This window comes from Rattus rattus, chromosome 6 (assembly GCF_011064425.1).
Source record: "Rattus rattus isolate New Zealand chromosome 6, Rrattus_CSIRO_v1, whole genome shotgun sequence".
Classification (NCBI taxonomy): domain Eukaryota; kingdom Metazoa; phylum Chordata; class Mammalia; order Rodentia; family Muridae; genus Rattus; species Rattus rattus.
The window spans coordinates 153035479-153049347 of record NC_046159.1 but is presented as its reverse complement, the minus strand read 5'-3'; the positions used below and the strand labels follow the sequence as shown (position 1 = coordinate 153049347).

The following is a 13869-nucleotide window of genomic DNA, read 5'->3' as shown; positions in this document are numbered from 1 at the left end:
AAAGCTCAGGCTCATCTGTTACTGTGTCCTGGGTTCAAGGCCAGGCTGGGATACATGAAACCTATTTCAAAAACAGAAAAGCAGACCAGAAACAACCATGGCTTCCTGGAAGCACGTAACCTTTATGTTCTAAAGGAATGTCTCCAAATGCACAAACCCAATAATAATGTAAATTTTAAATAAAGAATTTTTGTGAGATTCCTAGTAACTATTCTCACGTTTATGACTAAGAGCTAAAATGAATATTACATTTGTAAGAAAACTGATTTTTGTCTCATCTGGGTTATTGTGAGGAACTCAACCTAAGTATTAGTCCTTATTTCCTGCAAGTGGCAGTCATACCTGTGTCATTTCCTAGTTACTCGCCCAGCAATGAGCAAATAGCACTGACGCAGACGCTAGGAAGCAGGCCCAACACGTAACTTAAAATACCGGCTCTGCTCAGCTGTCTGCGGGTGTGTACCGCGAGCATCATTTTGGTTTCCCTGTGTTTTGAAAACAGGCATGTAATGAATGTTTTAAGCTTTTACTTCTTTGTTGCGTTTTAGGTTTTTAGATTTTCTGTGTGTTTTGCCGGCACGCATGTCTGTGCACCGTGTGTGCCTGATGTGTGGAGGCCAGAGGAACGTGTAAGATGTTGTGAGGCTCCTGCGGGTGCTGGGGACTGAAGCCCAGTCCTCTCAAGAGCAGCGAGTGCCCCTAACTGTCGAGCCGCCTCTCGGCTCCAGATTTTAACCGATGCTATTATACAATATATCAACGAAATTCTGAAGTTGTTAAAAAGAAGCCAACTCCCCCCACCCCCCATTTGGACACCAGTATTTTGGACACTGGACCTACTGTTTAAAGTAGTTTTCTGGCCTCTTGCAATAGTGAGAGAACAAAGGGAAGAGGTTCCTCGTCATATCGAACTGCAGCTGGGCTGCTCCTCCCTCGTTGAAGTGATTAGCAAGGATTATCTGCAACAAAGAGCAATTCACGTAATGGCTGCCGTCCTCGTCCTCGGCTCCGCCCCAGCCTGCCCTGACTTACTTCCTGATACAGGTACAAGTCCAGCTTCTCTACGAGCATCTGCCAGAAGATGTTGAATAAGGAGAAACACAGCTGCTGCTCCAGCTGAAGCAGCCGGTCCCGTAAGGTCAGCAAGAGTGGGCAGGCAGAGCTGGACAGGGACATCACCGCCTGCTCAGACTGAGACGGCAGGGACAGCCACCTGGAAAAACAAATAACCTTCAAAGAATGACCCTGACCCCTGTGTATCCTTAAGGTTTCAATAAATCACTCTAAACTTGAGGAAATGTGCTGTCCTGGGGGAATTCTGGGATTAAAAAAAAAAATGACGTCTGATATTAAAAGCTCTACCAGAAATAAATGTCTCTATATTTACATTTTAACTTTTAATTAATTATTATTTCCTGAAAAGGACCCTAAATTCAAGTACTGTAAAGTTAAACTAAAGTTCGTCTTTAGAATTCAAAAGATCCAGTTAGTATTATGCTCTGACTTTAGCATACGAACTAACATACTTGCACATTGACTGCAGTACTGTGTGAAGGTGCCATGCTAGGGCTCAGAGGCAGGAGAGTTGTGAAATGCAAGCATGACAGACACTGACCACAGGGCCCTTTCCTTTGTAAAATGACTGGCACTAGTGAACTCCAGGTCACCTCTCTTAAGAGGTCCACACCATCACTTGTTTATTCTGAATGAATTCTTCAAAAGAATAGGTTCTAGGAAGATCCCACCAAACCCAAAAGCCCCAAGCTCCATCTCCAAGCCATGGAGTTTACAGAAGCTAAAATTGGAGTGGAAACGGCAACTCGCACTGAAGTATGTAAAGGGTGACTGACACAGGACACACCTTTCTTTCTTATACAACTTAGCCGCGTCTTTCACTTCTCTGAAAACATGGTCTACTTGGCGAGTCAGCATATCAAGCTTTAGGCGCTCTAAGAGGTTGATCATGTCATCGAAGACGGAGCTCTCCATGGAGGCCAGCTGCCCCAGCTGCAGTTTGCTGAGGACGTTATTCTCTGCAAAGACCTCCAGTGCTGCCTGCTGCAGCTGCAGAAAGAACTGAGACAAACATGTGTCGTTACCTTTACTGACTCGACTCTGGGCATCTCAAAACGGAACCTCTATATCACACGACTTCCTTACTTAAGGTGTGCAGCCCAGCGCCAGGGACACAGCTGAATGGGTGGGCACTTGCTGCTAAGTAATCCCCAAGACCCACACAGTGCAAGGAAGCAACTCCACAGGAATGCATGACATGCGCGCATATGCGTGCGCGCGCGCACACACACACACACACACACACACACACACACACACACACACGCACGCACGCACGCACGCGCACACACATGCGCACACACGCGCACACACATGCGCACACACGCACACACCACACATGCACACACACGTGTGCACACGCACACACACATACAGCATGGCATGGTGGCAGATATCTGCATTCCCACTCAGGAGCTGACCCCAGAAGATTACCCTGAGTTCAAAGCCAGTGTGGACTACATGAGACCCTGACTCAAAGTCAAACAAGCATAAAAGCCTTCATCTTCCCCCATAATGAAACGTGCAGTTCAGGATCGGTAGGATGGCTCAGTGGATACAGGCACTTGTCACCAAGCCCGATGCCCTGAAGCTTTATCCCTGGGCCCTGCATGGGGGAATGCAGAACCAAGTTTTGCCAGTTGTCCCCTGATCTCAGCATGTGCACTGTGACACACACATGATGCACAGTATAAGTCATTTGTCACATTCAGTAGTTGTAGTAACTCGGAGCCGTGCACCCATCACTGTTCTAGAACACCACCATTACTTCCTGCCCCAAACCCCTCATCCACTGTCTGCTGTCTCCCTTTTCTCCCGCTCCTCCAGCTCCAGGCAATCACTAATCCACTGTCTATGGAGTCAACGATCGTGGACATTTTAAGTAAACGGAACCATATGAAGGGCTAGTCTTCATGACCAACTCCTCTCGCTGGGTGCCATAGCATGTACTAAACATGCACTTCATGCTTTTCTTGCCCCCAGTACGTCATCTGATCACGCTACACTTTATGTTTTTGCCGATGTGTTTGGATTTCTCCATTCTGTGTCTATTCTGCAGAGTGCAGCTGAGAAGGAGATGTGCATTTTTCTGTAAAGAGAGCTTTCCTTTGACTCTGCTTGTCCTGAGGAAGGGACTGAGAATTCCACCCACTGTCTTAAGAGCTCAGGCTGCCTCGCCTGTGCTGCAGGGGCTCCGCCGCCACCAGCCGTACCCAGAGGTTCGACGTTCTGCCTGCACAGAGCAGGCCTGTCGTTTTGGCTTGGTTTGGGTTTTGGTATGTGAGGGTTGGGGGTTGTTTGGAGACTGGATCTTGCTGTGTAGTTCAGTGTAGCTGCACACTCATGGCCATCCTGCCTCAGCCTCCCCAGTGCTTGGTATGAGTGTTTTCTGTGGTACTATGTAGTCTCGGCTGGCCTGGAACTCTGCACATGGAGCTGGCCTTGAAGGTGTGACAGCCCTTTTGCTCGTGCCTCCATTGCTCAGAAGACAGGGGTGCACCTCCCCTGCCAGTTTCTTTTCCTCACTGTAGTGGTCTTTATCTGTGACACTGTATTGTCCTGCTGGTAAGCATGTTCCTTTAAGTATTCAGTTTTTCTAGATACAGACTGAAGGCTGTCAGAAACCTGGAGTTCTGACCGTCAGAGAACAAAAATGCCATGTTTGAGGAGCCAGTCCAGAACCACCTACGGCCACACATTCGGGAACTGTCAAAAATGCAACCAGAAATGGCCTGTGGAGCAGGCATGCCCCGTCCGTCCATTTACACAGACCCTGACTTATCATGGACAGTGGAACTGGAGCTCTGTCACCGACAACTGAAAAGAACGTTCTGAGAGGTTGGACATTCCAGGGGCGGCATGGCCCAACCACAAAGGGTTATCAGCAGACAATCAGAAGCACAGGAAGGTGAGCTGCCGCTGTTTCCTTCTCTACCTCTGGGCTGGTGCAACAAGAGGACTTTGATGATGTTTATCTGGAGCATTTCCAGTCGGAAGCACTGTGAGGATGGCTGGAGGATTTGGCGTGAAGACCATCAGCACCATCAAAAGCCAGAGCTCAGTCAGTGACAGTGACAGTCGCAGTCAGCCCTTACCTTGTGCTCTCTCTCTTGGTCTCAGCAACAGAGTCTAATCTTCTACAGTAGAGGATAGCTCACTTCTCCTCATTAACAGAAGAGGCACCAAGCAGCCATGATGTTCTACAAGGAACTCCATTAACACTAAAATTCTGTCCTGGCATGAGCCTCTCACTGAGTCTTCTGGCATAAGATTTATTTATTTATTATATATGAGTACACTGTAGCTGTCTTCAGACACACCAGAAGAGGGCATCGGATCTCTTTACAGATGGTTGTGAGCCACCATGTGGTTGCTGGGAATTGAACTCATGACCTCTGGAAGAGCAGTCGGGTGCTCTTAACCGCTGAGCCATCTCTCCAGCCCGTCTTCTGGCATAAGAATGACCATCTGTCTCATGCGTGAAAAGTCTTAGCACAGAGTTGGTCAGTGTGGGAGCTGGAACACAAAACGACTACATGCTGGTTGACGTTGTAAGATGAACACACTAGGCATTGCACTCTAATATATTCACAAAGTCACTGCTTTTCCTTGTTCCAGCAAATGACGTTATACACACATATTTTGAGTAAATTTTTTTCGTGTTGGTGGGAATTTATCCTACAGCCTCACTCACACTAGGCAAGTCCTCAACTACACTAGACTGCAGTCCGCCCCCTCCCACCCCCATCCCCTTAATGTTTTGGTTTTGGCCACACTTGTTAGGGTAGGTGTGGCCTTGTTGGAAGAAGTGTGTCACTAGGGGTAGGATTTGAAGTTTCAAAAGCCCATGTTATGCCCTGTCTGTCTGTCTATCTGTCTCTGTCTCTCTCTGTGTCTCTCTCTCTGTGTCTCTCTCTCTCTCCCCTCCCCTCCTCTCTCTCCTCTCTCTCTCTCTCTGTGGCTGTGGATCGAGATGTAGCTGTCAGTTATTGTTTCAGTGCCTTCCTGCATCCTTCCAGGAAAGCCAGCCCCAATTAAATGCTTTCTCTTATAAGAGTTGCCTTGGTCATGGTATCTCTTCACGGCAACAGAACAGTGGCTAGACACATATACTCTTCAGGAAGTGGGGAAAGGTAGGTAGAATCCTTGAAGGAGAAAAAGGATGTCTAGTGGTCATTAGATCCAACTTTGAATACTTAGATTATTGTCTTTGTTTTCGGTGACAGGGCAGGATAGCCTAGATCTCCCGGCAATCCCTACCTCAGCCCCAAGTGCTGCAGTTACAGGTGCACACCACCACTGCCAGTGAGATTTACTTCAAATACACTTTGCAAAGTGACATGTTTCTTCTTCTCAATGTTATTGTGGTTATGTTCTGTTTTGATTTTTAAGTAAGTCTTGGGCTGGGGAATGGATCAGTGGAATTAGCTCCCTGTTATACAAACACAAAGACCCCACTTTAGCCAAGTAAACATGCAACGTGGTGGTGTGTACCTGTAATTACAGTGTGAGGCGAAACTGGGTGGACCCCAGGGTTTAACAGCCTGCCAGTCTAGCCAAAAAGACAATCCCCGGGTTCACCAAGACTGCCTCAAAAAATAAGTTGGAAAGGGAGAACAAAACCAGTATTAACCTCTGGTCTCTATGTGTAAACATGTACATGTGCATACACACATATACAAACACAGAATCCTTGTCTCTTACAGTCATACACCAAAATATCATTAAATATGATATGTGAGAAACTCTTAAAAAAAATCAGTTAGTTGCGGCAGAGAGAAGTTACAACACAGGGCAGTTAAGAGTGTTGACTGCTCTTCCAGGGGATCCAAGTTCAGTGCCCAGCACCCACACAGTGGCTTACAACCCTCTTTAACTCCAGTTTTAGGGGATCTTTTAGCCTCTGTGGGCACTGCACACATGTAGTATACATACTTAACATGCACGCGAAACAGTCATACACATAAAATTTGAAAATCTTTTTTTTTTTTTTTCTTTTCTATTTTTCAGAGCTGGGGACCGAACCCAGGGCCTTGCGCTTGCTAGGCAAGCACTCTACCACTGAGCTAAATCCCCAACCTCAAAATTTGAAAATCTTAAAAAGCAAACCAGAGAGTGACAGCTGCACGGTGCACCCACCAGATGGGCTGCGGGCAAGCCCGTAGTGCATTCTCTTAACCGCTGACTGACGTGGGGGCCCAGCCCTTTGTGGGTGCACTGCCCCCGCCTGGTGGTTCTGAGTGCTGTAGAAAGCAGACTGAGAGTCACAGAGACCAGGGCAGTGAGCAGCACCCTCCATGGCCTCTGCATCAGCTCCTGCCTCCAGGTCCTGCCTGCAGTTCCTGCCCTGGGCCCTGTCCTGACTCCCTGGATGACAGAGTCACCATGTTGCTTTTGGTCACCGTGTTTTCCCACAGTAGCAAGACTAAGACAGGCCTGTTTTGAGAATGTATTTTAAAAAGTCAGGCCTTGGACTTCTTTGCAGTGCTGGGAATGAATAGGACGTCCTGCCATGCTCCACCACTGAGCTCCACCACCAACTTAGACGCACTGATTCTGACATCAGAGTAAATACGTTCTGTGGTGGCATCTGGTCTCTATTGTTTCCAGGGTACAAGGTTGGAAAGAAAAATGGTTCATGCCATATAGCTACCCGGGAAAGTCTGTCTGTCTGTCTGTCTGTCTGTCTATGTTTTCTTTCCTTCCTTCCTCCCTATTCTGCTTGTTTTTGAAGTAGGATCTCACGTAACCCAGGGCGGCCTGGGACTATACTATGTCACCAGGACGCTCCTGAGGCTCCTGATCTACGTCCCCACGTGCTGGACCACAGGATGCGCTGCCTGCCGGATTTCCGCTTTTTCTCTTTTCTCTTCCATTTTATGGTCCTGAGGACCGAGCCCAAGGCTGCTCACGCTCACATTCCTGTGCTCCCACTGAGCCATGCTCCAGCCCTCTTTACGTAAGTCATTGAACAACTAGTATTACTCAACTGTTTTAGATTAGTGTAAGAAAAATCTAACTCGCATCTCCTACATGTGGCCTCACTATGCTTTCTGTCTAACATGTGACGTTTTGGCTTGCAGCAGAGTCAACATTTCAAAGGTTATATTATGGAGATCAAGGCACTGACATATTATGGAGATCAAGGCACTGACATATTATGGAGATCAAGGCACTGCTGTATTATGGAGATCAAGGCACTGACATTATGGAGATCAAGGCACTGATATATTATGGAGATCAAGGCACTGACATATTATGGAGATCAAGGCACTGATATATTATGGAGATCAAGGCACTGATATATTATGGAGATCAAGGCACTGATATATTATGGAGATCAAGGCACTGACATATTATGGAGATCAAGGCACTGATACATCATTTCCTACAAAAGCACACAACTCACCACGTTGTCAGCCCAGTCAGCCAGCACTGTTGAGATATAGTTCACAGCGTTGAGAATCGCACAGTACCGAAAGCCCAGGGGCGCTCTAGTCTCCTCCTTCATCACCTGCGTCAACCGGATCCTAAAATCATCTACTAGGTCCTTCTGTAACTCCAGGAACTGCAGCTTCCGGGAGGCAGTGGGGAGATTTTTATACCTGTCTGTGGAGAAAGTAGACAAAATACAGGAGGGGATTCGATACTGTTCATCACAGTTGGTTTTCCCTAAATCCCTGCTTATGGTCTTTATGACAAAACCCAGCTGACTGTTTGTAAACTCTTAAGAAATCACACAGGAACAGCGTGTCAGGACTCAGCCGACAGTATGCTCGAGATCCAGATGTGTATACTGCCATACAGAAATCATACCTCGTTTCTGAAAAAGCAAACTGTGTTTTAAAATAACTGTGCCTTAAATAAGAAGCTGTGTTGGTAGGTGAGGAGGGCTTAAGACAGGTCTCATGTAGCCCAGGCTGGCTTCAAATTTCCTGAGGCTATGAATAGCTCTGAACTCCTGATCCTCCAGCCTTTACCTCCAAAATCCTGATATTTGGGATTAAATATGTGACTGCCATGTCTGGCTATCCTTTTTTTAAAAAAGTGTTTATTTTTCTAACAGTCAAAATGTGCAATTACTGACTGGGTAGGAGTGAAGGTCTTCAGGTTATCATGAAGCTCAAGGAGTGCATTGCCAGGGGAGGAGGGAAGCAAAGAGGGCCCAGCGCGGCAGCAATGGGGATCTTGTGGCCCTGGACAGCTAGCAGTGCAGCAGGGAATGCGGATGCTCCACACACGCACGAGAAGAGACCCTGTCACCTCAACTCTAAAACTACTGTACCATTCCGCTCTCTTCTTCAAGTCCTGATAAACCAGTGCCAAGAAAGTGATATTTATTTAAGGTTTGGGTTAGCACTAGACATGGTAGTGTGTACCTCATCCTAGCTACCTGGAAAACCAAGGCAGGAAGATCACCTCAGAACAGGAGCTCAAGCCAGCTGGGCAATACAGTACACCGTCTCTCAAAGAAGAATAAGTGGGCGCTTGAGAGATGGCTCAGAGGTTAAGAGCACTGCCTGCCAGTGGAGAGATCGCTGGTTCAGTTCCCAGCACCCACACTGATAGCTTACAGTACTGTAATTCCCATCTCTAGGGGATCAAACACTCTTCTGAACTACACAGGCACTAGGAATGTATGTGGTGCAGGTAAAATGCAGGCAAAACATACATAAAGCTGAGAGTCTTAAAGTAAAAGGAGCTGGGGAGGAGGGGGCTCAGCAGTGAGGAGCACTGGGAGCTGGGGAGGAGGGGGCTCAGCTCACGACCCTCTGTAACTCCAGTTTCAGGGGCTCCAACACCTTCTGGCCTCCATTGGCAATAGGCATGCATGTGGTGTACACACATTCACAGACACACACTCATACACATAAACTAAAAATAAGTCTGTAAAATTAGAGTAGTAAAATGAAACTTGAAGACCTATAACAAGAATGACACGCAAGGTCCTGGGTTGGTCCCCAGCTCCAAAAAAAAAAAAAAAAAAAAAAAAAAAAAAAAGAATGACAATGAGTTAAAAATTAACGCATTTTTATTTGTTTTTGTCCTGGACGCTCCCCTTCATGTGTACACCAACGCTCAGGGGTGCTGTTGTTTGGAGACAGGGTCTCACGGTACGTCTAGGTGACCTGATTATTATGACTAGTATTATTTATTACTATTTATTGTTATTTTAGTATTTGAAACAAGATCTTACATCAGGGTGGCTGGGAACCCATACACCAGGATGATCTCAAAGCCACAAATGCTCCAGCTGTGCTTCCAGAGCGCTGGGATTAAAGGTGATGCTGCCACAGCTGGCTCAGTCGAAAGAGAGACTGTCCTAGAGTTTTAAGTTACTGTACGGCTGTCTACTAACTACTAAAAATATGAGTACATGTAGAGCCTACTACTGTTTATTTTCATGTTCACGCATGCCAGGCGCCTGAGGGGACCCAGAGGCCCCTGGATCCAGAGCTGGAGTGGGTGGGTTATGACTGGGGAGCTGGCCCGGCCTTCTGTAAGAGCAGCAAGTGCTCGAATCTGCTGAGCGACCCCGCCAGCCTCAAACTCACTGCAGACTTCTGCTGTTCATTCGTTTGCTTGGGTTTTCTGAGACAGGGTCTCATATATCCCAGGCTGACCAAACTTGCTTTGGAGCTGACACTGGCCTTGAGCTCAATCCTCCTGCTTCCACCTCACATGCTAGGTTGCAAGTGTGTTCCCCCATGCCCAGCTTAAAAACTTAATTCTAAATTAGCGTCGGCTGTTAAAACGCCAGTGCTTACCAGTTATAACCAGAAGCAGGGTCATAAAGACTTCCGCACAGTCTGGGACCTTCATTTCATCCACATCGGTGATGTCTTTATACTGGGATACCCAGGCAGCCTCTGACGAAAGCATTGAGTCCATTTTTTGAAGAGCAACTAAACGAAGAAAGAAAGAAAAGTCAGTCGAGGACTTATTTCTTCCTTCAATTATCAACTCACACTTTTTTAGGAACTCTACAAACCATCAATATCTTCTACTGGCTCCATATTCCAACATGTAGACTGTAATTCAAAAACAAAACAAACCAAAAAACCCACCAAACAAACAAACTGAAGTCTTGTGGAGAGAGGACTGTCTTTGAAAGTAATTCAGTACATCCTGTAAGAAAGACAAAACTCCAAAACCTCACACCAAAACCAGACATTGCCAGGCAGTGGTGGGGACACACCCTTGATCCTAGCATTTGAGAGGCAAAGGTAGGTGGATCTCAATGAGTCTGAGGCCAACTTGGTCCAAAATGGGACCCTGTCTAAAAACCAAAACAGAAAGCAAGCAAACAACAAAACCAACCAAAAGCCTCAAGACAGCTCAACGGTCAATGAGTGCTTACACTTTCTCTCCACAGTCAGCCATCTCTGGAAACAGGTTTCCTCCGACAGAATGTGCATGCAGCTGGCAAATGTGCTAGGATAGCCATGGACACTGTGCAGCTCCCTTTCAAACAACAGCACCTCGTCCACCAGATGACAGAAGAGACTATCGTCATAGAGCAGGCAAGGGATGTCAGACGCCAGCTTCTCAAGGACGAGCATCACGAGGCCTCGAGAAAACTCAAGCTGAAAGAGAGGCCAGGCATGAGGGAGGGACTGTGCCCAGGGGGCCTCCAGGAAGCCGGAGTGCCCGGGGCTCAGCCTCTTACCCTTGCGTTCACTGCAGAACCCACTTTATCCAGTATTGGCTGGATCTTCTCATCCAGAAAGTGAGAATGGCTTCCAATCCACAGAAGTACCTGAGCGAAGTACCATTCAGGCTAAGAGGAAGGGAAAATGGGGTTAGTTCTGCATTCACTCTACGGTGACGGGAAAGTCTAATTAAACGCACATAGTTATGGACAGACATAAAAATTAACTGAAAACTCCTATATGTAAGAAAGCAATTCTTACCCTGCACTTCAAACTCACAAAAGACTTCATAATCAAATGTTTCCCAATATACTTCCACAACAAATGCTAATAATGTGGCCTAACTCAGTAAACTCGTAATTTGAAATGCCACATTGGGGTTAGGTGTGGTTTCGAGGTATAACATTTGCCTGGCTATAAAAAGCCTTGTTTGAATCCCAGCACCACAGAAAAGAGGAAGAGAAGGCTTAAGAACAATACTGAGGAAAAGTCCCTCAGGAACTTAAGAAGGAGCGTCTGCCCAGCACACGCCCTCATCCCAGAGCAAGATAAAACAAGCCACACCAGCAGGATGGTCCCGGGGGTAAAGGCGCCTGCCAGAAAACCTGCCAACCTGGGCTTGATCCCTGGAACCAACGTGGGGGAGGGAGAGCGCTAACTCCCACAGATGTTGCTCTGACCTACACACAAACTTTGTAAAGCCCTCTAAGCCTGGCATGATGAGGTATTACAAACAACTGATATTTCTGAAATAGCATTCCAAAAAGAAGGTTCTGAGATAGATCTCATGTAGCCCAAGCTAGCCTCAGAAATCTCTATGATACTGAGGGTGATGGGCTTCAGGTCTTGTCACCTCTACTTTCCCAGTGCCAGGATTTCACACATGACATCAATATGCACATCACACGTGACGTATGTGGTATTGGGGACCAACATGGGGCTTCACGTGAGCGGGACAAATGCTCTGTTGAGACTGACCTGCTTCCCCAAACACTTTTTAAACAAGACTTTCTGCTGTTTCCTCTTTCCAAAAGGTAAAGCAAGGAAAAGAGTCTAGTGGCCTAATTACCAATACATCTACGCTGTAAACTGGGTGTGACGTACAAAGGAAACAGGCAGAGCATTTCAATGTATTACACTTTTCTCTGTGCATATGTGCACGCTAGAATGGACGTGTCTAGGTGGGTGGACAAGTGTCATTGTGGCAATCAGATGACACCTTTGGGAGTTACTTTTCTCTTGTGACCACATGGGTCCTGGGGATCACACTCAAACTTGGAGGTGGCTTCCCCCACTGGGCCATGTCACTCACTCACCCCACATAAAGCATTTTACTTTGTCTTTAGAGAGGATTCTGCACACATATAAGTTTTTCTAGACAACAACTTAAAACTCAGTGAACATGAACAGATGACCGATGAGCTCCAGGTTCAGTAGAGACCTTGTCTCAAAATAAGGGAGAGAGTGACTGAAAAGGGTACCTGGCATTGACCTCTGGGTACACACACACATACACACATGCATACACACACACCAGACACACCACACATACACACATGCATACACACACACACACCAGACACACCACACATACCACACATACACACACACCCATACCACACTTACAAATACACACACATACACATATACACACATACCACATACACCACACATACAACAACATACACCACACACACATATACACACCACACAACACATACACACATACATACCATACATACCACACATACAACACACACACAAAACACACATATACAGACACACATACCACACACATGTGCATGTGTGTTTCCTGTTTTTTATAGCTAGGGCTCTAACTAAGGGATAGAGCACTTGCCTTGAACAGGCAAGCCCTGGCTTCAGTCCCCAGCACTGACTGGCAAATCCCCAAGTGTTCTCAGTTGGGGATAAACAAGGGTGGCAGCATCTAATCCCAAGGACTGTCTCAGTGACAGTATACTAAATTCATTAGGATCACTCTTTCAAAATGAGCCAATCCAATCCAGAATTTTCTTACATTTTCTAAATGTTCAGTTTATGCTCTGTCTCATTGACTACTGAGGACTAAATGACTGTGCAGTCCCAACACCAGTCTAAACAAAACAGAAGACCACTGCCACTAAGTTCACTCGTATGACCTGAGAAGTATCTGCTGTGGTCTTGCTCTTAATTCACTTGGTGAGCCCAGCTCCATACACTGCCTCGGCTGCAGCAGCCATCGAGAACAAAGTGCTCCCTCAGATCAAGTGTTGGTAACGACTTCCTTTAACTGACCTATTCCGTCACTCCCTGCCATGGTGTATGTCCTCCGTAGCTGAGTCACCCTGGCCCCTGTGCTCTCTCCTGTGGAACTCACTTCTTTCTTTCTGTTTATCTATGTGCAGGAGCGGTCTGTGCAGTGAGGTCCGGGCGGCTGTAAAGCCTGCACACACGAACGCAACGTGATGATGTCCCAAAGACGGCACAGATACTGACAACCTGTCCACCTGAGCCCCAGTCACGCCTACAGAGAGCAGTGAGGAGGCAGGGACCGACCGAGAAGGGAAAACAGAAACGTGAAGACGGACAGGCCCTGAGGCTAATCATGTAAAAGTCCACAGGCAACACTCACTACTAATGAACTCAGGGTAGGATGGACACTGTGGACCCCAGCCCTTGGGAGGCAGATGCAGAGGGAGCAGAGTCTGACTCAGCCAGGGCTCTCCTCAGACCCTGTCTCACAAACATAACCACGGAGGAGAGAGTGAAGCGCTCTGGCCAAGCACACCTTGCTGATGACGTTGGTCTGCCGGCTGCCTCTGAAGTGGTACCTGAATCTCTTCTGAAGGGGAACCAGCATGATCTGGATGGGCAGGGCCACAGAAGGAGAGGCAGGAAGACAGTATTTTTCTGGGAGTTGTTTTGACTCAGTCAATAATTCATCTCTGACACAGGCAAGTCAAGGAAAAAGAATCAAAATTATATTTATACACACTAGTACACCCACACACAATAAACTTTTTAAACAAAGGTATTAATACTTAGCAAAAGGTTTAATACAAATAATGCAAAACGTAACTTGATACTGAATGGGAATTCACTAAGAAGGTGTTTAGGGGCTGGAGAGGTGACAAGTTAAGGG

At 46.8% G+C, this 13869-nt stretch overlaps 1 protein-coding gene across 1 annotated transcript in view; it reads right to left on the bottom strand.

Annotated features, from left to right (window-relative positions):
* Window positions 1–13869, bottom strand: part of Rint1 (RAD50 interactor 1) — a 31670-nt gene that overhangs the window by 1103 nt on the left and 16698 nt on the right. The window contains exons 7-14 of the mRNA XM_032907106.1: window positions 13516–13672; window positions 10745–10855; window positions 10436–10661; window positions 9843–9980; window positions 7484–7683; window positions 1862–2076; window positions 1033–1213; window positions 841–959 (exon numbers count right to left, since the gene is read on the bottom strand). Coding sequence (XP_032762997.1) covers window positions 841–959; window positions 1033–1213; window positions 1862–2076; window positions 7484–7683; window positions 9843–9980; window positions 10436–10661; window positions 10745–10855; window positions 13516–13672 — 1347 coding nt within the window. The remainder of the gene's footprint in view (window positions 1–840; window positions 960–1032; window positions 1214–1861; window positions 2077–7483; window positions 7684–9842; window positions 9981–10435; window positions 10662–10744; window positions 10856–13515; window positions 13673–13869) is intronic.